Below are 24,705 nucleotides of genomic sequence, written 5' to 3'. Positions count from 1 at the left end.
CAATTTCACCGCCCACAACAACGACCACTGGAACACCACCCACAACAACAACCACAGGAACACCTCCCACAACAACCACCACATTTTCACCTCCCACAACAACAACCACTGGAACACCACCCACAACAACAACCACAACAGGTTCACCTCCCACAACAACAACCACAGGAACACCTCCCACAACAACCACAACAGGAACACCTCCCACAACAACCACCACATTTTCACCTCCCACAACAACAACCACTGGAACACCACCCACAACAACAACCACAACAGGTTCACCTCCCACAACAACAACCACAGGAACACCTCCCACAACAACCACAACAGGAACACCTCCCACAACAACAACAGGAACACCTCCCACAACAACAACTACAATTTCACTGCCCACAACAACAACTACATTTTCACCTCCCACAACAACAACCACAGAACGTACCAAAGAATTCTCCACAACAACCCCTAAAATAATTACAAATACAAAGGTAACAACATCACAAAGAACAGAAAATCAAAGCCGTTGTGAGTGTATATACCGGAATCATTCATTTTCTGCTGGTAAGTTTTGTGCTTCTTTCCTCGTTGTTGTCCATGAAATAATTATTTAGTTATTAAACTTTATTTTCTTATTTTTCCTTTCCTTTTTATAAAACTTTTTTTCATAAAGTGTTTAAAAGATAGTTTTTTTTATCCACGTCCATTGAGGAATAATTAACCTTTTTTGCAGAAACTTGAAGTGGCCACAGGAAAATCTAATAATCAACTCTGTTGCCAGTGTGGCCAACTCACAATGTTAACAACTGTACATTTTATAATCCATTATTAGTTATTTAGCTCTAACTCAGTTCTTATTGTCACATAGATAACTTCATGTACAATGAGACTGATGGAAAAGGCTGGTGTTACACTGTATATTGCAATTCATCATGTGGTACTGAAATCCGTCCCCGGCCATGTAACTTTACAACTCCACCAACTTCATCTATTCCCATAACGAGCTCTCGCACTCCAGTAACTCCAGTAACTCCAGAAACCCCAGGCTGCTTCTTTCTCAATCCACCTAGAAAGGTATTTGAATTAAAATATGTTGGTGAAGAAAAAATCCACTGCTGTCTTTACTAAGTTATTTAGGCTGAAATATGAAACAAGGTCAAATTTATAATTTTATGCAATGTAACGGCTTTGCTAGCAATTCCACTGTGGTTGCATTTCTCAGTGTTACTGAAAGTTCTTACTGAAAGTTTACAGCAAAATAATTTTTTAAACAGCCTCTGCAACATTTGTGGACATACAGATAAGTGTTAAATTTAATACATCTGACGTGATTTATAGTGTGTATCAGTGTGTATGCCTCTTTTAGGCTAAAATATAATGTAACTCATGTGTAATTCATTGCTAAAAGCACTGTTTTGCTCTCATCAGAATGGTGAAACCTGGCATTCAAACAACTGCACCACAGAAACATGTCAAAATGGAAAACACATTACAACACATGTGCAATGTAATGTAAAAAATATTGTTTGTGAGAATAGGCAAACACCAGTTAAAGTTTATGATGAAAGTGGCTGTTGTTTCCACTATGAATGCAAATGTAAGTTTCAATAAAACCCTTTTAAAATTCCACATATCAAAGCTGCTAAACATGTAAGTAAATTACAAAATTATTTTTTGTTTTGATGCAATCTCAATCTAATATTTGCAGGTGTTTGTGGTGGCTGGGGAGATCCTCATTATGTGACATTTGATGGACAATACTACAGCTTCCAAAAAAATTGCACTTATGTCCTGGTTAAAGAGATCACACCTCGACACAATTTTAAAGTTTATATTGAAAATGTAAACTGTAATCCCACTGGAACTGTGACCTGTCCTAAATCCCTTATTGTGTATTACAAAAACTATACAGTTATTCTCACACAGGAGAGAGGAGCAAAGACTGTGAACAAGGTGGGTATCACTTAGACAAAGTGTCTTAAAAGTACTGACATTATAATATATTTAAATATTATGCAGCACCATTGAGATATTTCACTAATAGTAATTAATGCTAAAATTCCTTAGGTATATGTCAACGGCAGTCTTGTCACTACTATGTTTACAAATAATGACATGACCATCACAAATCAAGGAATTGAGATGCGGTTAACAATCCCAGAAATTGAAGCAGTTGTGATGTTCAAAGGTCTTTTATTCAGCGTAGATGTACCAATGACTCTTTTCTATGGCAACACAGAAGGACAGTGTGGTAAGCTAATAGTTGAATGTCTTAAAGTATTGATCGTGAAAGTTAAATGAGCATAATATGGTAGTAAATAATGCTAGAAATAAGTCTATGTTCTAATTAAAAACCTATATTTACAAGTCAAATTTTCCTTCACGATCTGTGATTGATATAACATTCTCTTCTGCATTAACAGTTGCAGTTTTATTGAACTTGTGACGGTGCTGTTTGTAGCCCATATGATTAAAACATGGGCTACTGTATCGCTTAGTAAAGAATGCCAGGCTCATATACAGGCTGATAGTCAGTTTGTCCCTGTGTTTGGCTGTAATCTGTATAATGTTAACATTTCTTTTCGCAAGGTACCTGTGACAATAACACAAAAAATGACTGCAGACTGAAAAATGGTCAGATTTCTCCATCATGCTCTGACATGGCATATGATTGGCGTGTATCTGTCAACAATACGCCATACTGCAATGGGCCTCCCACTCCACCTCCACCTTCACCTTCACCTCCAATATGCGTCAACAGATCACTTTGTGAAATCCTAAACAGCGGGTACGAATTTACAAAATAAACACATGTTAGTTCCATCAGTGAGACCACTGGAGTAATCTATTTGACATTGTGTTTTAAGGGTATTCAAGGAATGCCACAAAGTAATAAGTGTACAACCATTTTATGAAGCCTGTAAATTCGATGTTTGCTACACAACTGTTAATATGGGATGCAGCAGTATTGAGGCATACAACTTGAAGTGTGCTGAGGCATCTATCTGTGTAGACTGGAGGAATGCTACTAAAGGAGTGTGTGGTAAGACAGAGCTTTTTTTCTTAGTTTTTTTTTTAACCATAATGTTTTAGATGTTTTCTACCCATTTTCATCTTAAATACATATTTGTTTCTTGTAGAATATAAATGCCCAGACAATAAAGTCTACAAGCCTTGTGGGCCAACTGTTGTTCAAACTTGCAATGCAAGGTAATCACTACATTAACATAACTGCACCCAAGTAACACTAAACACAAAGTACAGTTACAGGTGTAATAAGAGCACTCAAAGAGTGCAATTCCCCACAGCGAGTGAGGCCTATACTAAAACTTTGATGTTTTATATCTTTTTTATATTAAAATGTCCTCAAATGCTCAGCTAACCTAGGTACTCATGTCTCCAAAAGCCTAGTTTGTTGTTGGAAAATTTGAAGACTATCCATAACAAATGTGGAGAATATAAAGTTTTTACTGATTTTCACATTTGATGTCACGTTGACTGGATTTTTTACCCAAATTAAATCTGTTATTGGTATCTACCGTCACACAAAATGTAAACGTATCTTAAAAACTGTGAATGCTGGACAGCTAACAAACAGACAGACAGAGAAACAAACAGAACAGATTACATCATCCCTTTGGGGAGGATAAATACAATCAGTCTTGAACTAACTGAAAGTTGAATGCAAAGTGGTATGAGATGAAAAACATGCATCAGTTTTAGTGACATTTCAGGTCATTATTTGTAGTAACAGATTTCAGCCTGAACCAAAGGGGACTAAGTGATGCTACTCCTACTCCAGTACAAAAGTACTACACTGACATATAATTATAAATTCTTGTTCTATTTCTGAAGTAATGATACCTCTTAACTGACTTCTTATTTAGATACAATGAACAGTTCTCTCAGCAATGTAATGCAGAAGGTCCCCAAAACAAGAACTGCAATTCTTTTGGAGAGGGGTGCTTCTGCCCAGGGGGAATGACTTTGTTCAGTTCAACCTCTGATGTCTGCGTCTCCTCCTGTAAGCATATTTTCTGTTGCATATTAAAGAAAAATCTAATGTGAATCTTTGTAAGTATACATGTGAGCTGCTTGTTTTTATGATTTAAGGTTGCGCTGGACCTGATGGCAAACCTAAAGAGGTAAATACTATGATATTCTACATATACATTTTCAATTATTCACAGTGTATTTGTTGATGTTGTGTAAATAATTCTTTTTCATCACCCATATAGTTTGGTGAAACCTGGAAGATTGGCTGTCAGGAATGTGTTTGCAATAGGAACACTTTTAGTGTGGTTTGTCAGAATGTAACATGCCCTACTCAAAATCCAGTAAAGTGCACCGAAGGTGAGGTGCTGGTGAACAAAACAGTGGACTGCTGTGTGACACCGACATGTGGTAAGTTGTTTTGGATATCACGTATCCTCTTCTGCATGAATCAAAGCAAATATGAACAGTTCTTCAAAATAAAAAATTAAAATAATATTTTAGGGCACAGTTTAACATCATTTAACAACAGCAATAATCAGCTCCTTAAATTAACTGGGTTTAGAAAAGGATTTTTTTTGGGTGGCTGCTCACTCACTGAGCTAAACTGGTGCCCAGGAATACGCCCTTTAAATATGATATTTTTAGCTCATCTGGTTGAAGGACCTTCATCTGTCTGTCTGTCCATCCACCAATTACAATGCTCCTCCTAAAGAGGAATTGAAACTTGCACACAATGATCAATTTGGTCTATAAGACTAATTTTGCTCAAGGTTAAGGTTGGGGGTTTTTTTTAGGAAAAAACCCGTGAGTTGCAACTGATTTTGAGCCAGATGAGCTACTGCTAAATATCATTGATGTTCTGGATCTATTTCCATTTTTTTTAAATATGTGTTTTCCAGAAACACCTGCTGTAAAATACTCTAATTAATTCTGGATTTTACTGGTTTGTTTTGTTTTATATCCACTAATGCTGGAACTATTTCCACCAACAGAATGTAACACGAACACGTGTCCATTGCAACCACATTGTGACGTGGGATTTGAATTGAAGGTTAACACCCCAAAGGATAAATGCTGCCCTGTTTACAGCTGTGGTTAGTGCAACTTATAGGTGTTGTTTATTCAGTGTGTGAAAAGTCTTAAACTTTAATCTAATTATTTTTGTGAACACTGTCTTATTTAGTGCCCAAAGATGTTTGTGTCTTTAATAATACCGAGTACAAGGTAAGGAATAATTATAGTGAATATTTATATTTATTTATATGTATTTTTGGAGGGTTTCTTTAAAGGCAATATTTATATTACGTGTTACTATTAAGACTGTTAAAACATTACTTGTTATTTTCACACACAGCCTGGTGATGATTTCCACAAAAGCCTATGTGAACAATGCCTCTGCACTGAAACCAAGAATTCCAAAATGGAGCTGAACAGCTACAAGTGTAATGAAACACAGTGTTTAAAAAATTGTGACAAGGTACTTTTTGATGAAAATATTTGTATTTTCATTCATTCTGAATGTGAACCACTAAAATTATATGTAAATAAGGATTTTAAATGACCTCACATTTTACATCCAGGCTCATTTACTCACATACTTTATTTTTTGAAATCTAAGATGAGTGTGTTTTTAAAACAGGTGAAGATTTATGTAATTTATGTAGTGTATTATTATTGATGTTAATGTTTGAAGACCTGATCTAAATATTGGAAAGTGCTGCCCTAAATGCTGTTGCTGATTTGTGAAATCAATCTTTAAAAGGGTTTTCATTTGTTCACTTCACAGCTAGCTATTCACATAGTTATGTTGATGTGATATGCTCTGACTTTACATATCTATCTATAAAATATTTGTTAAATATCTGATAAATATACTTTTTACCAATTCAGCAAACCTTCTACTCAACCTTCTTAAGTAGCAATGAGAATATTTCTGGAAAATAATATTGCTCTAATATTTTACTATTTGAGTATCACAGATTTAATAGCTACCACAATCTGCTAAATACCACTTGCAGGATGATTATTAAGTATTTTGTAACTCCTACCTACTAATCATGCTATGTGTAGATTTAACTGGGTGAAGTTTCAAACAATATTAAATGTTGTATTTTTTTTTAAAAACATAGGGCTATGAATATACGGGTGTGCCTGGATCATGTTGTGGAAAATGTATACAGACAAGCTGTGTTGTGAATGTCCCAGGCGTTTCTTCTCCAGTAATTATTAAGGTTGGTACAACATAATTGAAACACTTAATGAGTTGTGATATGAAAAAAATATCTTCTTAATAACTGACTACTGTTCTTCACAGCCTTCTCAGACTTGGTCAAAGGATCAGTGTACCAAGTATGACTGCGAGAAAGTGAACAATGAATTTGTAGTTTCTGTACAAAACACAACATGTCCTCCATTTGATCGCAACAACTGCATTCCAGTGAGTACAATCCTTTAAAAGCAGAGGTTTTGTTTCTTACAGCCAAATATTGACACTCAAAAAAGAACATTTGAAAGATTAGTTAGTTTATTTCTTTCTTCCTTCCTTTCTTTGATTTTGTTTTATAATTATAAAATACAATTCCTAAAATTGTAAGTTTGATTTAAATGTATTTAAAATGTACAGAAGCCAAAAACAGTCAATGTAAACTACATCCAAATAAAAAATATGCATAATTAAATTAAAATAACTGCAAAGCCAATTTTTTTAAAATACATCATAAACAGAATCAACCTGCTATTGGGTCTTCCAACAGTTTTTTATACAAGTTGTGTAAGTTGCTAATGTTTACAGTACAAACTCCCTGTTTTGCAGGGAACTGAGCAAACAGATGCAAATGGTTGCTGCAAAATTTGTAAGTATTAAAAAAAATCACATTACACAGTATTACTTTATATTTTTGAAAATGTAATTTCATATTAATATATGCCTTCATAAATCATTTATAACTGTTAAATCTCAAATATTTTCTTCTGTTACCCCAAGAAAGAAAGCCAATGCTTATAAATTTCCTGTCAGGCAAACCACAAACAAATCATTTCAGCAGCATGTTTTCATTCACAAAGGCTTCTAGACTTAAGAGCTTTTTTAGGTGACGAACAAATTATTAAATATGAACAACAAACAGAACATGATAATTGCCAATCCGGTCATTCAAGTGATTTTCTGTCATTCACAGGTCTGCCTCCTTCCCCCTGTAAAATCCACACCAACACCACCTATCTGGACATAAATGACTGCAAGTCAGTTGAGAAAGTGGAACTCACATCATGTGAGGGATCCTGTGGAGCATCCTCCTCAATGTGAGATTCATGAAAATATGCAGAAACAAACTATTTACTCATTCATGCTAAACTGCATGTGCTGTTTTTTATGATAATTTCTTATTAAACAGTTGTTTGTTTTTGAAACTATCTTTATTTACAGGTATTCAGCAAAGGCCAATAGCATGATGCATTCATGCAACTGCTGTCAAGAAATGAAGACCAGCGAGAAGGAAGTGCAGATAAAGTGCTCCGATAACACCACAAAAATGTACAAGTACATTTCAGTTGACCAGTGTGGCTGCAAAGCTGCTGAATGCAAAGAGCATGATTGTAAAGATTGTGAAAAGAAAAATGGAAAACTGAACTAGAAAATCTGACCAATATATATGTCAACTATTTCTTCCTAAAACCTATCTAAACAATATAAACTTAATATCAGAAGACTAAAAACAAAACTCGATGCTAAACCTCTTAAACAGCAGAGATGTTTTAGTCTGAAACTTGCATCTTCTTAAGTTGTCTCTTTCTAACTTACAGTCCGTCTCCAAACATTTGCATGTACTCTTTTGGAGGTGGGAGAAAATAATATATTTCTGTGGTGGGTGTGTCCTTTCATCTCTCCAGAAGTCATTCCTTTACAAACTTTATAATGTGCCGTTTCAGCTTCCACATAAATTTAGAAATTCAGATTTAACTGAAATCGCAGTAATTCAGTCATGGTTCTTTAAATTGGGAAAAGAGTTCCATATAAGAATGGGAAAACCAATAACCTGAATTTTAAATTATAGTTGAACATTATTTCTAACAACACAATTATGTAACATTCAATTTTATTATTAGTAAAAGAGTTAAAAGAATGTCTAAAATATCTTTGTCAAATATCTGATATTTTCAACTACTTTCTATTTCAATAAAATTCAGCTTTGATCATGATCATGTGTTCTTGTTTTGGTTTTATATCCATTTTCTGTGTGGTCATTCATCATTTGTAGCAATAATTGCATGGTATTTGAAAATATACCATCATTAATATTACATGTATTGAATTTGGATTATTTGATGTGATGCTACTTGAAACAGCTATTGGGTGCAAAACCTTTCAACTCTAAAATATCTTTCTGCAATTGTCATTTGTAATAAACCCAAACGTGTTGTGCCAAGCGCATGGCACAACACAGAAGAGCCACCTCCACAGGACAAGACTCAGCAGTCCATCTGCATCTTAAGGATAAAGGACACTCTTTCGAGGATGCCAATGTTCACATTTTGGACAGAGAGGACAGATGGTTTGAAAGAGGAGTGAAAGAAGCCATCTATGTCCACTGTGAGCGACCATCTTTGAACAGAGGCGGGGGTTTACGACACCAACTCTCTGCCATCTATAATCCAGTTTTGAGATCCCTTCCCAGACGCCTTAACGCCCACTCACATCCTGGGCCATCTGACCTCAGGAATTCGCATGATAAGGTGGGGCCAGGTTTCACAATGAACACACCCGAAACTCTGGCTGATTGGGACCCACACCCAGTTTCACACCTTGGCTCAGGCGATTAGAGGATCATCAGGGGGTCCTTTTGTCCCTCTGTGGGGGGATACTCCCACTAGGTTTATATCTGGGACTCTCCACCATTTGACCTTAGAACTGAAGAAGCTTCTCGGATGAGAGGTGAAACGTCTTCAAGTAAACTTAAAGAAGTCCAGACGCTTTTCTTTGCAATATTTTTTAATGAATAAAACTCTAAATTACTCTTTATTTATATATGTCTCTGTATTTATATATGTGTATATATGGTATTCTGCTCACATTCTGTAACTTCTGTTGGTGCTGTGCTATTTGGAAACCGAATTTCCCAGAGGAACCCACCCAAGGGATTATCTTATCTTATCCCTCTACTGCATGACTTATTTCTCCCTATTTTGGGGGAGCTTTAGGGTCCCTAATAATATATCAATCATAAAATCTGACACCCTGCCCCCCCCCCAAAACAGATATTGGTTTGTTGCTTCAAGGCAACACTGTGCGACAAGGGTAGTAAAACGCCAAGTTATTCTATAATAAGTTGTATTAGTACAACAAGGATGAACAAATAAATAAACAACAAACAAATGCAAACATTTCACAGAACAATAAAACACCAAAATACATCCAACATTTGACCCTAACCCCATGCACGCGTGCACGCGCGCACACACACACACACACACACACACACACACACACACACACACACGTTGTGTTTCCATCACTTTTGGGGACATTACATTAACTTACATTCCTTTCCTGGAGACTTATCCTGACTCTACCCATCACAAGTCCCTGCCTGAACCTTACCCTAACCCTGACTCAAGCCTTCACCCTAAAATTAAATGATTTACCTTGCAATTTGTCTCCATAAAGTAGGCGAGACCTCACAATGGGATTGTGTAAACAAATTTGTGTCCCCACAACAATAAGTAATACACGTCCACACACACACACAGCAAAATTGGTATGGCACGGATCTGGCCCACACAATGTGCTTACACATGGCCCACATGCTGCAAAGAATGACAGCCCTTTGGTGGCCCAGACCTGGTTTGCCAGAGGTGGCCCACACATGGGCCAGCACAAGGCCAGTTTCAGACACACTGGTGGTCCTGTGCTGGCACCCCTCCGACAGCCAAACCCATCTGTTCTCTGATTGGATTGTTACATTTGTGATTGACATGACATTGACCAATCAGATGAAAGGAAGAAAAATAGGGTCAAAATTCGTACTTGTAACTTGCAGGGTTTTTTTTTTTGGCTAAGTCCACACACAAATCTTTTTTACACATACAAATCTTTTTTACGCACACACAAATTCTTTTTACACATACAAATCTTTTTTACGCACATACAAATCTTTTTTACGCACACACAAATCTTTTTTACACACACACAAATTCTTTTTTACACACACACAAATTCTTTTTACACATACAAATCTTTTTTACACACATACAAATCTTTTTTACACACAAATTCTTTTTACACATACGAAACTGATTTACAAGTACAAAATATTTATGACCACATTTTGAGCCCATACTCTACCACCTGAGATATGGCATGCCATCGCATAAACAGTGGCGTCATTGCCAGACCTGGCACACTTCTGGTTGGCATACACTCTGCCAAAACACTAGTCAGTCCGAAGTGCCAGCTTGATGCCAGATCTGGGCCAGACCTGTTTTCTGTAGGCCTGGGCCACATAAACCAAGCCACAATCAAGCCAGATATGGCATGCCATCACATAGACAGTGCCATCTATGCCAGGCCTGATGACATACGTCTTATCATGCCAGAAGTCGGCCAGCAGTGCCGACTTGATGCCAGATCCTGGCCAGATCTGCTTGCTATGTGGGCACTAACACACACACAGACACAGTTACTTTACCAACTGACCCCTGAGCTCCTAAGTATCCCCCAAACCTCATTCAGGGATCCACTCCTCTACTTCAATGTCACTCCCTGAAAGCTCACTGTCCTCACTTTCTGAGGAGAGAAAGTGCACATTCCCTTGGTTTCCTTCCATAAAAGGTATTTACATCCATGTCCTGTAATTATGAGTAGATTGTAAAGTAAAAAACATTGACTATGATCATATAAATGCACCCAAACACATCTCTACACTCATATGCAAATGCATTATATTGCCTGAAAAAAATTGGGCTAACTGCGCAGTGTTGCCTTGAGGCAACGGATGAAAATTAACAGTTTTACTGTATAAATAAATTTACAAAAGTAGAACAAACAATCAAATATGCTTCTTAACATATTCATGCACATACAAGTATTTTTTAATATACATTTATTTCACTATAAACATGTAAAATAGTGATCTTTATCTTGCCTCCTAATGGAGATGTCCCTCATGTAGTGCAGCTTGCAGAAAGGGGTCCTCCCCCACCAAAATGAAAGTCACACCACCTTCAACTCATCATTTTATTGGAAAGAGATGTGTCTGGTAGCATTATTTGAAAAAAAAAAAGTTTTTTTTGAAGGGCCAGTGTAAGGCATGAAAATGTGGTTTGTTGCCTCAGGGCAACGCTATGCTGTAGAGGGTTAAATCTTATCTTATCTTATCTTATCTTATCTTATCTTATCTTATCTTATTGCCTTGTGAAGTCAGAAAAGACTAGCCAGACTACTTCCAACAGATAGGAATGCACCATTAACTCAAATAACCGCACACTGCAACCAAGGTATTCAGGAGAGGATCTCTGAATGCACAAGATATCAAACTTTGAACGCAATGAGCTACAGCAGGACCACAATGAGTACCACTCCTGTCTGCTAAGAACAGGAAACTCAGCTACAATTCATGCAGACTGACTAAAACTAGGCAACAGAGGAATGGAAAAACATTGCCTGGTTTGATAAGCCTTGATTTCTGCTGGAACACTCAGATGTTAGGGTCAGAAACAGAAACTGACAGTTCAGGCTGCAGGTGCTATGATGGTGCGTAGGGGATATTTTCTTGTTAAACTCTGGGCCTGTACCTAATGAGCATCATTTAATTGCCACAGTCTCCCCGAGTATTGCTGTTGACCACGTTCATCTCTTTATAACCACAGTGTACCCATCTTCAAAAAATATTGTTTCCAGCAAGATGCGTGTGCCACAAATCTCAAAACATCTCAAACTGGTTTCGTGAACATGACAATTAGTTCACTGTATTCAATGGCCTCACCAGATCTAAGGTCAATAGAGCACCTTTCGGAAGTGGATGAACAAATCTGCAGCAAGTGTGCGATGCTGTCAGATCAATATTGACTAAAATCTCAAATGAATGTTTTAATCGTGTTTAATATCCTCCTTAACAGCATCGTAATTACTGGTAACATATCTGTTAATTTGGTTAAAATGCACGTTAAATAGAAATCGTACCTTTCACTTCTGCCTTTGGTGGAACGATGGTCTTCTTCGCCTCATCCCACCGGAACCTTTATAGTGTAACACACCGCTCGGCAGTCATGTCGGCGCTGAAGTCGAGTCGCTCGTTGCCAGAGTCGTGAAAAAATCGCCAGTGTAACTCATTCTGCAGTTTTTATACTGAAGAATAAAGCGTGTCAAGATTATGTGTTGAGGGGAAGCAAGGCGTTCGTTGCAGTATTGATTTATTTTGAGGTAAAGTAAGTTTTCTCCCGACTTCACCCTGAAGCTTTTTTCTTCTTCACTGTTAGCTAACGTTAGGCAGCTTAGCTGAGTAGATATAATAAAACAGTCAACACCACGTCGACTTTGCATATGTGCCATTAAGGTTATATAGGAGAGACTTCCTAAGAAGTAGAACTTACAGTTATGGCACTACAGTGGAGGGAGTTTAAATTATTATTGCTTGCAGCTTATTTGAGGTTCTTGAATAAACTGAGAAATAAACTGTTCGCTTTTATTTGAGCTACAGTTAGTATTTTTTCATCCCACTAACCCATATTTGTTGCTATTCTCCATTTTATAGTGCGTGATTACATTAACGCGTAGTTACTACTCATAATCAGCAGCAGTTTATCTGTCTTCTCAGTTAGTTGCTTGAGCCATGACATCGCTATCAGAGGAGGTTCTGCTGGTGGTGAAAAAGGTCCGCCAGAAGAAGCAGGATGGTACACTCTATCTGATGGCTGAACGTATAGCCTGGGGTCCAGAAGGCAAAGATCGCTTCACAGTCAGCCACTTGTATGCAGATATCCGCTGTGAGTACTAGATGCCGTTAAACTACAAATCGAGGCACAGAAATGCTCATCTCTACAAAAATTGCTCAAGCTGCTGTTTCTGCTCTGTACAGGTCAGAAGATCAGCCCTGATGGGAAAGCCAAAGTCCAGCTCCAGCTCGTCCTTCACACTGGCGAGAGCACCACATTCCACTTTGCCAACGAGAGCACTGCACTCAAAGACCGAGAGGCTGCCAAGGAACTGCTGCAGCAGCTGCTGCCCAAGTTCAAGAAGAAAGCCAACAAGGAGCTGGAGGAGAAAAACAGGTACAAATTTAACGTAAATACATGTATCAAGGGCAATGTTTTAGCAGAAGTAATCACAGTCTGTACTAGCCTGCCTGCAGTAATATGTGGTGGTCGTGTTTGTAATTCAATTTTGGATGTTTAAATGGGGGCCTTCATTTTCAAATTGTGTGGATTCCCAGCTGCATTTGTTTTTTCTGAGAAGTTGGATCTCAGAGCTTTCAAACCTGAATGGACCGCAGTCGCCCAGTAGAAGTGGAAAAACCTGGTTTTGTTTGTTATCTGGAAACGTAGTCATTCAGCCATGACTAGCAATACCTGAAATGCAGTGCAATGCCTGCTGCTGCTGCATATTCACAAATAGAGCCTGATCAGTTCTCTGAGTCAAAATACATAACAGTGGTAGTACAGATTCTTTTAAACTTTTACTTCTGTTTATTGGATTGGTGTGGCTTTCCACATTTTTGAGTTCTCTGTAAACTCCTATTGAGTTCTCAGAGTCCATCTGTGTGAATGCCCGATAGTTGTTCATATTTATTTAGTATTATGATAATCCTTTTGGCTCTGCCACAGGATTTCCCATTTTACAAATATTCTGCAAATAAAGTGCAAATCACAAATGCTTGTCCTGCAGACCTGTGTGGAAATATACTCATTATTATTTATATACACATTTGTATATAAAGAATGACATCAGTTCCAGGGCTCTAGAGTGCGACCAATTTGGTAGCAAATGCGACCAAATATTTCAGTGGTGCAACTAAAAAAAATATTTGGTCGCACTGTTCGCGTAACAAAAGAAAAAATCTCTGCAACTCTCTGTGTGGTCAACAACAGACACACATTATGCCCCTATCGTGGACTAAAGCAATCAGAGATAGTCAGGGGCGGGACGTCACTGATTGGCCGTGGTCAAGAGGGAGGTGAGTAGCTTGAATAAAGCGATATCGATTCATTAAATCCTGAATTGACTTTTAGATATAACTGTGTTTTGCCAGAAACGCCAGATTCTCAGATTAAAGCTCACAAAACTATTTCAACAACCACCAAACAGCAAATGAGAGCAGGTACACGGATTCCACACAAAGACGTAAACACAGAGCGGACCCGACGCATCAGAATCAGCTTTGTCTTTCTCGGCTTTCTCACCCGACAGCCCGTAGACGGACACGCTGTCGGAGCTCAGCGATTCTGATGCGTCGGGTCCGCTCTGTGTTTACGTCTTTTTGCGCTGATTCTGAGCTGCAGGTTTTGTCTCTCTCCAACTAAAATTCACCGAGCCAGCAGCAAAGGAAGCAGCAAACTGCGCTTCACATTTGGTCAATGTCGTCATGAATTCCCTCTGAGTTTTGCTGTTTTGCTTCCACCACGATAAAAATCACACTTCATGCACAGCTCTCTCTCCCTCTCTCTCTGTACTTCAAGAACAGTTTCTCAAATCTCTGTTTTCTGCATTATTCATTCGCTTATAACCCACCAGTCTACTGTTGTTTACAGCACTGTCGGCCACTGTCTTTTTCTTTTCTTTTTCTTTTTTTCACTTAAATGAAAAAAATATATTTTTAAGGTTATCTGCTATAAAAAGCCAGGCCCGAAAAATCTCCTTCAAGTTTTTCTGTGTTTTATTCTCAGTTACTTTCACACAAAGGCATCTGCTGTGATGTTCACAATTCTGATGAAGTCTCACATGTATGAATACTGATAAATGATCAGAATTATAATATTTCTGACTGTCTGGGGCTAAATTGAATCGAATCAGGACTTTGAGAACCTGAATCAAATGAATTATAGAAATCAGTGATGATACCCAGCGCTAGTGAGCAGCCTAGGCCCGACAGAAGTGGATGTAGCTGTGGGTAATGAGAAAAGATGAAAAGAACTATTGATAACTTTTTTGTTAAGTTAAGGCCTGATCCGTCTGAAATTCATAGCCAGTGCTCTGACACGGTGCCATCAATATTTGAATGCTGAAAAAGCACAGTGTATCCAGAAAACACATTATATGCTGCAATAAATGCACTGCCCAAGTGTCCCCTCTCCCCACTGCCTTTCAGCAGCATGCAACAGCAAACAGGTCGTCAGAGGAGGCCGAGATGATGATTAAGTTTAACATTTTCTACAATATTGACAAAGCACTTTAAGCACAAGATTGTTAGTTAATAATTTAGAAATGAATATTGTCTGTATGGACTTCCCCCCCAAAAAAGTGTACATGTAAAACTGCAGTGTTAAGCGATGCGGTTGAAAAATTTGAGTTAGGCGCACCGGTGCGCCCATGGCAAGAAGTTAGTCTAGAGCCCCGAGTTCAGTTTAATTCAATTTTTTTTAAATTTGTTTGTTTACATTGTCTTATATTTGACTTACATTTGACTTTAGTAATAAGAGATATTACATCTGAGATGCATTTTTAGTGCAGTTGGAATTTATAAATATGTATAAATAAAGGCTGGTAAAAACAAGAGAGGGGAAACATAATGATAATCTCATTATTTACCTGCTCTTTTCAATAATAAAAATATAATCAGCTGGCAGATTTCACATGAGTGGCCAGTTACATTTGCACTGTGGGCATGCATGTACTAATGTAAACAGGAAGCAGAGGGCAATTTTGTGGAAAAATACTATGGGGAGTCAATGATGAAGTGAAACTGTTACTCAAAGAACAAACTGAGTATAAAGTGGTCATGGTAGTAGACAACAGAATAGGAGTTGCCACAAAAGGAAAATGCATCTAGGAGCATTATCCATACACACACATTTAAGCTGATTAGGAAGCTGTTATGTTTCTGTTTAAATTTTGTGGCTGATGAGACTAAACCTGTAAACAAATGAGGGTGCCAGTATCAGCATTTCCAAAAGTGTCTTTTCTGCCCATCTAGACTAAAACACAGACCCACAATTTTCAACCAAAGCTGGACCAGCAGCATTTCTAGGTTAAAGGATCCTAAAATGCTGCAGGAGTAGTGTAAATGGTGTGTGGGAATATTGTGATTAAAAACACTGCATTCCACATTAGTGTGTCTGATCTTACAAGATATGGCTAAAATTAATATAATAAAATAAATACAATTAACAAAAACTCTAAAACCAAATTGACTTTGTAGAGCAATAAAAGTTAACAAAATGAATGTCTGCATAATAGTACACAGATCTGGCACTTCTTGAGTCAAAGATTGAATTGTCAATTTGCATCTATCTTATTTAATGAGCTGACTGAGAAACAGTAAAGCAAATAAAGATGCTCCCAGCTCCTTTACATTTGTATGTGTCAACACACTTTTACTCTTTTATTTTTGTATTTTCTCCTGCAGGATGCTTCAAGAAGATCCGGTGCTTTTCCAGCTATATAAAGACCTTGTGGTGAGCCAAGTGATCAGTGCTGAGGAATTCTGGGCCAACCGGTTAGGAGGCATTAACAACACAGACCCCTCACCGTATAACAACAAACAGGAAGTTGGTATATCTGGAGCATTTTTGGTGAGTCCATGAAGTCTGACATAATTATGTCACATTTTCTAATCTGAAGCTCTTACCTACAGCTAAAGTTTAACAGACCTCACTTTTATGCTCCACAGGCAGACATTAGACCTCAAACTGATGGTTGCAATGGCTTGAGATATAACCTGACAGCTGACATTATTGAATCTATCTTCAGAACATATCCTGCAGGTAAAGAATTATGTTATCTCCAACTCTTAAGCCCATAAAAATCCCAGGAAGTGGTTATTACAAGCTCAGGTTTTTATTTCAGTCAAAGCCTGCAACAATGATTTTTAGGGCTGTTCGATATTACAATATTTATCAGATGACGATATGAAAACGTCTATCGTTTAATATTACGCTGTTCTTTGTTTCATGGTGTCGCAAAATAAAAAGTTTACGGCAATATTTTTTTCATGGTTTTGATGGTCACTGTAGTGGCTATATTAATAAGTTCTCTCTTACTCTAATATTTAAAATAACTACACTACGGATGGACAAGCGACTGTTTTTACGCGTTGTCGTTAGCAAAAATGACAGTAAACTCAGCGTGTGGCTCCGCCATCCGCTTGTTTATTTTCCACATAAACCTTTCACAATAAAGCTGAAGATCCTGTTGTGATTTTTCATAATAAACTGAAATGATGACAAACAGAAAGACCAGTCAAAACAAATCAAGGACATTATTTCTAAACGAGGGGCTACCTCTGTAGCATGGACATTGTTATGAAAAGTCTGACATGGACCAGAAAACTGTACTATGCAAATTATGCAGGAAACCGGTCCCCACCTCAGACTCAAACACGGCAAACATCTTTTACCACCTACTTAAGAGTCACATAAAAGAATATGGAGAGAGTGCTCAAGATAAACCATGCATCGGTCAAAACACTCGACTCCAGGTACACGACGCCCAGCTGGAAATACTTCACGCAATTCGTGTTACTCGAGATTCAAAGAATTTACAGAAAATGTAAAAGTTTTTGTGATGTATATCGTTGTTGGGACGATAAATGTCTTGTATCGGGATATGAGATTAATGATTTTAATAACTGGCATGCAATCAATCAGAAAGGAAGCAAAACTACAATTTTCTCACTGAAGCAAAGTCAGTGAGAAAACTGCATAGAGGCTTCGATGTTTTTCCTCAGTCTATTAAATGTGCAGCTGGTGTCCCTCATGACATTTAGAAATTAATTTTTTGACTTTCCATTTTACTTGCAGTGAAGCAGAAGTATAGTGAAAATGTGCCTCATAACCTGACAGAAAAGGAGTTCTGGACCCGCTTTTTCCAGTCCCATTATTTTCACAGAGACCGCATCAACACGGGGACACAGGATATCTTCTCAGAGTGTGCAAAGCAGGATGAGAAGGGTAGGCAATCTGACTCCTTTCTAGGACTGCCACCACACGTAAGAAGCCATTAATGTAAAGTTTTAACATTCAATCCATGCAGGGTTAAAGTCTCTCGTGACTCAAGGAGTAAAGAATCCTTTGGTTGACCTCCAGTCGTTGGAGGATAAAACATTAGATGAGGTGAGATGATTAGCCATCCTCAGTCATTTGTGATTACTCTTTAATCATTTACCTTCCTTTACCTATCAAAACCTGTTTTTTGTGACACAGGGTTATGGAATTTGCACAACACAGCCCTCAACTTCCAATGCAAACAAGTCGGTGAAGGACAGCAGCAACTCTGCCATTATAAAGCGGTTCAACCATCACAGTGCCATGGTCCTGGCAGCAGGCTCAAGGAGAGGGTAAAGAAGTCACACTTAAACCTGAGTGCAAGCTTTTCAGCGTCTTTTATCATTTTCCTGAAAATCTCCTGTTTTTGAAGGGAGTTGGCGTCTGACCAAGCCAGTGAGACGAGTAGTACAGATGGAAACTCGAGGGATTCTGACTTCTTTCAACCTCCTGTTAAGAAGGTATTATGGTTTTGCTTTTTTACAGTATTGCTCTCTGTGTAGCAGCTTCACTGACTCTGTTCTGTGGACAAACTTTCTTAGGTTAAACTACAGGAAGCCATAGAATTTGAGGATCTGCAAAGGGAAAACAGACCAAAAACAGTCCCATTAAACCTGAAGAAGTCTGACAGGTACCACATGTCCACTTATTTTCATATATATTATTAAAAAAATTTCTGGGTGACTCCATGTTTTTTTAATCTAATAATATCATCGGTTAACAAGTGTAAAGTGATTCTAAGTTATCGTTAGTTAATAAATGTAAAACATACACACACGACTTATGGGCTGCCTGTAGCTCAGGAGATGGAGCAGCTCATCTGTTTGGGCAAGATACGAACCCCAAGTTGCTCTCAAGTTGTGTGTGAATGTTAGCTAGAAAGCACGTAGAAAAAGCAATAAATTAAAGAATAAAGTGAATGGGTGAGTGAGGCAGGTTGAATAAAGTGCTTTGAGTCCTCAGGTAGAGTAGAAAAGTGCTATATGAGAACCAGTCCATTTACCGTTTAGTTTATTGTTTTGTTTTTACCTAAAATTTAAAAACATCTAGGTTAACATACAAACAGCTGATGTAATTTAGCTGTCTTTATTTTCCAAGAATTTTGCAGTTTATGAAATTGTTCAGTAAGCTGTGTTTGTGTTTTGAAATGTAGTTTATTGAGAGATTTTTGCAGATGAGGAAGTTGACAGAACAAAGACGGAAGTTTTGGAAACCCCGGTGGTTTTTGATTGCATCATTGCCTGGCTGTATCTTTTGACTAAACAATTATTAGCTCAGTAGTTCTTACCTGTGACTTCTTCTGTATATTGTTTACATGAGTTAAATAAATTGAACACAAACTCTTCACATCAGAAGCCAAAAAAGATCACATCCACATATAATGCTAGTTTATTTTCCCAACAGAAATTATATCTATTAATCTTAGTTTCATGCCATGTTTTTCCCTGCACTGGCTCGTAGCTCACAGAAGCACTGCATTAGGTGCTGATTAGCTGTCAGGTTTAGAAAAGTTTGTATAGCCGGGATAGTTTGTAGAACTCTACAGACAAAAATCAGCCAAGCAAAGTTTGAGAAGAGGGTTTGTTGTTGCTGATCCTTACTTCTTTTGTACAAAGTTCTCACTTGTAGTATTTCATAATAGATGTGATGTAATACAAGGTCAAATGTTTTTGCTACAGCATACTGTTGCTATAGCACAAGGGGCTGCTCTTCTATTTTGCAGCACTGATTCATGTTTTAGGCTAACGGCCTCGTTTTTAGTCAGATTCTATCCAATGTGTCTCACTTCTCTTTTTATAAGGTATGCTCATGGACCTGTGCCACTTCAATCCCAGCAGTATACAACTAGCCAAGATATCATCAACTCTGTCAACTACATCCGTCATGAGATGGCTAGTTACAAACCCAGCCTCACTCAGGTTAGAGCTCAGACTTTGTGTTTCTGTTACTTTAGCATTTGGCTAAAGATGATGTCATCAGATCTTAACCTGCATTCACATACTTATTCAGACTGCAATTAGATGCATGCGTGCTATTGATGAGCCTCTGTTGTGATTCAACTGATCTTTGGAGTCATTCATGCACAGCTGTGAAGTTTAGCAACTAATTTTCAGGTAAAGTTCAGGAGAACACGTGTCAGGGAGGTGCCCAACAAAGAGTCTGATATCCCTGTGATGTTGTTGTTCTTTCAGCTTAGAATTCGGTGTCGCTCCAGGCACATGTTTAGGATGTAAGCCTCCAGTGCTTTGTGTCAGAAAGTCAAGGCAGAAAGGCTTTTGAACACATAGTTAATGTTGTGAACAAGTCCATTTAAATGGAACTATAAGCCCGGAAGTTGAGTGCTTAAACCCATCACAAAGCAGCCGTGTCATTTACTGGGAAAACCTTGGCAGACATCCATTATTTATGACTCTTCCCTCACAGATGGGACATTTCACATACTAAAGCTTATATTCCGTGTTGCCCCTGTCAGCGGATTGGGAGACATTTCATTGTCCCAGACTGCAATAAGTAGATGATGTTGATATTTTCACTTTCAAATGGTGATTATCAGAGCTTTCTTATATATTGTAAACTTTGTAATATATTGCAATATTTAATTAGTTCAGTCTGCTACTGTTATTGTCTTGGAGCAACTGTAATCCACATAATTTCCTTATTAGGGATTATTGAAGTATTCTGATTCTGATTAACGGATGAGACAATTTAGGAATTAATTTATTCTTTGGTAGAAAAAAAAGATTTAGATTATCGTACTTGAGTTTTAAATTGTTTGAGATAATCTAATGATTCAGGTAGTGACCGAAAGAACAAGATCGGGAAAACATAGGTGGAAATTGGCTTCCTCCGAAGGGTGGCTGGCCTCTACCTTAGAGATAGGGCGAGAAGTTCGGCCATTCGGGAGGGGCTCAGAGTAGAGCCGCTGCTCCTCCACATCGAAAGGAGCCAGTTAAGGTGGTTCGGGCATCTGACAAGGATGCCTCCTGAGCCCCTCCTGGGCGAGGTTTTCCGGGCATGTCCCACCAGGAGTAGGCCCCGGGGCAGACCCAGGACACGCTGGAGAGATTATATCTCTTGGCTGGCCTGGAACGCCTTGGTGTTCCCCCGGATAAGCTGGAGGAGGTGGCTGGGGAGAGGGAGGTCTGGGCTTCTCCGCTTGGGCTACTGCCCCTGCGACCCGGCCCCGGATAAGCGGAAGAAAATGGATGGATGAATAATCAAACCTCTCAGAGCTAAAAAATTCAATTTCAGATCCTCTACATTTAATTTTACTGTTGATATCACTGTAATTACTTAATCTGCTTACTGTTACAGCTTTATCAAATTATGAGCATGACAGATTTTAACTACAGTCACGCTTTTTGTAGGTGTTGTCCAGCACAGCAGCTACTTCTGCCATTGCAGCACTTTCTCCAGGTGGCGTCCTCATGCAGGGAGGTGCACAGCAAGCCATAAATCGTAAGTGTGTACTACAGATTTGGTAAAAGCATTGTTGCTGACTATTGGCAAGCTATAAACGATTGAGCAATATGATGAATGTCAGCTGAGATGTGGGCTGATCAAGTAGAGTTGTCACCCGGGGCGAGCGGCATGGACAACTTGTGAACAAGGCAACGTAGGATTTTCCAATTCATATCATGGGTGCATTTAATAAAAATCTTGGACAGTTTAAATCTCAGTGACCTCAACGTCACAGTTAGAAGTTTCCGGAAATCTTGTTAATGCGATAACTCAAAAAGGAAGCCACCTAGGATTTTGATATTCATATGTTAGGTGTATCTGCTAGGAGGCTGAGGGGGTAGCACTGGCAGCTGCCAGTATTTTTCTATCCTTAAATGTGTTTAATTTCCACCACAAAAACGATCGGTTGTCTTGTATTGAAACATATTTTACCTAACAGCTTTGAGAATAATTAAGGTTTGTCTTTTTTCCTTCCAGAAATGGTACCGACCGAGGTTCAGGGAGAGTTGAAGCATCTTTATGTAGCTGCTGGAGAGCTATTGAGACACTTCTGGTCCTGTTTTCCTGTAAATACACCGTTTTTGGAGGAGAAGGTGACTGACATTCATTTTGTTTCCATTAGCCCTGTGACCCATATATTTGACTACACAAGAAAATCATCTTTGTATTTAATGTATATTTCTGCCTCCATGTAGTTTTGGGAGTAATTAATTAATTAGCATTAATATTGAGTGAACATTAACATAAGTACTGTGCAAAAGTCTTGAGCCAATCTTTTATATATATATATATATATATATATATATATATATATATATATATATATATATATATATATATATATATATATATATTTTTTTTTTTTTTTTTTTTTTTCTTTTCTAGGACAATGGGAAATAGGTGCTGTGTGTACAGTATATAAGGAAAAAACAGTTTGTACAATTCTAACAAAAGCGAAAGTTTATATTTGGTATGACCACCTTTATTCTTCAACGCAGCCTGAACTCTCTTAGGCAAGCTTTTATGTCATTTCTCTAAGTAGCCCTTTAGAAATATTTCTTCTGGCTTCTTGAAAGATATTGTGTCTGGGATCATTATCATGCTGTAAAATGAAGCAGATGTTTTCCGAACAGTATTGCAAAAATACTAAAATATGTTATCTTTGCCATTTTTCATAGAGTGAACTAAAGAATGAGGAGAAATTGTGTGGTTTTTGCATGTGGGGGGTGTCAGGCTGCTAGTAACAAAATGTGAAAAATTACAAAAAATTGGCTCTTTTTTATGCCTGATGATTTCGTAGGTCAGTAATATGTCTGTGTAGGTTCTCAGTCATGGTACTCTATGGAGCTTGGAAAGAAAGTGGCTGGATTTCTTTAAGTTTTCATTTTCACAAAATGAAAAGTCTGCTCGCTTTCTGTCTAAGCTTCTTAGACCGAAAGGTCAGCAAAATATATCAAAATGAGGGGTGGCTCAAGACTTTCTCACAGTACTGTGTCTTTGAGTTTTGAAATTAAAGTGGAAGAGAAAAGCTTTTGTCTTTAAGTTTTTTGACACATCTTAGTAGCAGCTTTCCCAATTGCACTGTTATTTCAGGTTAAAAAGACCTGTGTAAATGAATTTGACTCTTAACTGAAATTATCACTGATACATTAAAACTGAAGCTATAAAATCCCATGTAAAATCTTGGTAAAATAAATAAAAAAGACAACTGTTTTTAACAGTTTGCTGACTTGGCCCTTTTTCTCACTTTGACAATATTGTGACATCTGTGACTCATCCCACCAGCATAACTAATCCCAGCATTTAAGAAATGTCCTGCAAACTCATGGGTAAACTAAGTAAAACAATAACTATACTTAACGAGGTATTTGCTATGAAAACTAGTAGACATGCTTGCCACCGTAAAGCTGAAACTTATGTGAATTAGTTGACTTCTATCCATGTCTGCACACCATTAACTTAGTCTTTGTTTGTTTTTTAAATGTATGTGTTTCATGTTTTATTTTTTTCTTGCAGGTGATTAAAATGAAGTCGAACCTCGAGAGATTTCAAATGACTAAGCTTCATCCTTTCAAGGAGAAAATTCAGCGTCAGTATTTGAGTACAAATGTAAGTTTTTGAGCCATCGACAGTGTTGCACAGGCTTTCTTTCACCTCGTAGATGTAGCGCTAAAGTCTCTTTGGTGTTCCCACAGCTCACAGGGCACTTGGAGGAAATGCTGCAGACTGCCTATAGCAAGTTCCAGATCTGGCAAACTCGTCGGATGATGAGGAAAACCTGAGCTCTGACAGTTTTTCAAAGAGAAGCCAAGAAAGACAGTAAAGTGGTCGGACAAATGACTTGTGAAGGTCCTCCGAACTGCTGTGAGCAGACCACAGACTAAAGCCTAATGGAACGCAGTTCACAAGGGCTTAATGAGGAGGATATAGAGGGATGCTGCTACAACCCCAAATGTTCAACAAAGACTAACTGCATTTCAGTCACAGAAAACTGTAACTAGTTTCTTTCTCTTTTCTTTGTCTTTTCCTAGTGTTTGAGAGATTGGTGCCTGTATGGTTAAATGGTTAAAACAGGACTTTTAAAAGGGTTTAACATGACCAAAATGCAGATGGAAATGAATAAAACTACAAAAACGGCTCTCAGGACAACAGTGTGAGATGCAAGTGGAGGACTGCCAATGTGTTTTATCAGTGCACAGAACAGAAAGAAATGTGCATTGATGTGCAAGACACCCTTCTGAACTCTGGATAGATTTGTTGGAACAGTTGTCCGGAAAATCTTAATCAAGAGGGGACGTGAATATAGCAATACTGTAAAGACATTTCACACACGAGTGCATTAGTACGTGTGGCTCAAATCACACTGTCACTGATTTGTAACGTCTGCACTGAAGACAGAAATGTAACTCTGAAATAAAGTGAGGCATAAAGCTTTTGTTCATCATACTGCTTGTGTAGGCTTAGTTATTTCATTTAAATCTCCACACTGCAGCTTGTTTTGCTTTGTTTTTTTCTAATAATGTGATGAGTTGTTTCATCTTTACCTCAGAGGGATTA

At 38.0% G+C, this 24,705-nt stretch overlaps 2 protein-coding genes across 2 annotated transcripts in view; both read left to right on the top strand.

The window, feature by feature from the left end:
- The window catches only part of LOC146382740 (uncharacterized), a 38,546-nt gene extending 30,341 nt beyond the window's left edge, over positions 1-8,205 (top strand). The window contains exons 30-48 of the mRNA XM_084936757.1: positions 142-564; positions 869-1,074; positions 1,429-1,597; positions 1,709-1,953; positions 2,068-2,251; positions 2,590-2,788; positions 2,868-3,043; positions 3,141-3,210; positions 3,888-4,024; positions 4,114-4,145; positions 4,239-4,404; positions 4,989-5,090; positions 5,180-5,220; positions 5,351-5,473; positions 6,126-6,227; positions 6,311-6,433; positions 6,809-6,848; positions 7,173-7,296; positions 7,421-8,205. Coding sequence (XP_084792883.1) covers positions 142-564; positions 869-1,074; positions 1,429-1,597; positions 1,709-1,953; positions 2,068-2,251; positions 2,590-2,788; positions 2,868-3,043; positions 3,141-3,210; positions 3,888-4,024; positions 4,114-4,145; positions 4,239-4,404; positions 4,989-5,090; positions 5,180-5,220; positions 5,351-5,473; positions 6,126-6,227; positions 6,311-6,433; positions 6,809-6,848; positions 7,173-7,296; positions 7,421-7,628 — 2,870 coding nt within the window. The 3' untranslated portion in view covers positions 7,629-8,205. The remainder of the gene's footprint in view (positions 1-141; positions 565-868; positions 1,075-1,428; positions 1,598-1,708; positions 1,954-2,067; positions 2,252-2,589; positions 2,789-2,867; positions 3,044-3,140; positions 3,211-3,887; positions 4,025-4,113; positions 4,146-4,238; positions 4,405-4,988; positions 5,091-5,179; positions 5,221-5,350; positions 5,474-6,125; positions 6,228-6,310; positions 6,434-6,808; positions 6,849-7,172; positions 7,297-7,420) is intronic.
- Positions 8,206-12,228: 4,023 nt separating this feature from the next.
- On the top strand, positions 12,229-24,594 carry gtf2h1 (general transcription factor IIH, polypeptide 1). Its single transcript, XM_084933636.1, has 15 exons — positions 12,229-12,412; positions 12,807-12,975; positions 13,068-13,260; positions 16,551-16,716; positions 16,815-16,908; positions 17,944-18,093; positions 18,176-18,255; positions 18,346-18,479; positions 18,560-18,647; positions 18,729-18,817; positions 19,988-20,105; positions 21,555-21,645; positions 22,126-22,241; positions 23,665-23,757; positions 23,844-24,594. The coding sequence occupies exons 2-15, from the start codon at positions 12,822-12,824 to the stop codon at positions 23,928-23,930; spliced, it is 1,653 nt and encodes a 550-aa protein (XP_084789762.1). The 5' UTR covers positions 12,229-12,412; positions 12,807-12,821; the 3' UTR covers positions 23,931-24,594.
- The last annotated feature ends 111 nt before the right edge of the window (positions 24,595-24,705 follow it).

This window comes from Perissodus microlepis, chromosome 7 (assembly GCF_051167445.1).
Source record: "Perissodus microlepis isolate ML-2025 ecotype Zambia chromosome 7, ASM5116744v1, whole genome shotgun sequence".
In the NCBI taxonomy this organism is placed as follows: Eukaryota; Metazoa; Chordata; class Actinopteri; order Cichliformes; family Cichlidae; genus Perissodus; species Perissodus microlepis.
The sequence above is the reverse complement of the archived record's forward strand: the minus strand, read 5'-3'. Positions and strand labels throughout refer to the sequence as shown.

Coding starts and splice junctions, on each gene's coding strand:
- gtf2h1 (XM_084933636.1), top strand. CDS start 12,822: ATGACATCGCTATCAGAGGAGGTTCTGCTGGTGGTGAAAAAGGTCCGC. Junction 13,261..16,550: donor GAGCTGGAGGAGAAAAACAG/GTACAAATTTAA, acceptor TTTCTCCTGCAG/GATGCTTCAAGAAGATCCGG. Junction 18,648..18,728: donor TTCAACCTCCTGTTAAGAAG/GTATTATGGTTT, acceptor AAACTTTCTTAG/GTTAAACTACAGGAAGCCAT.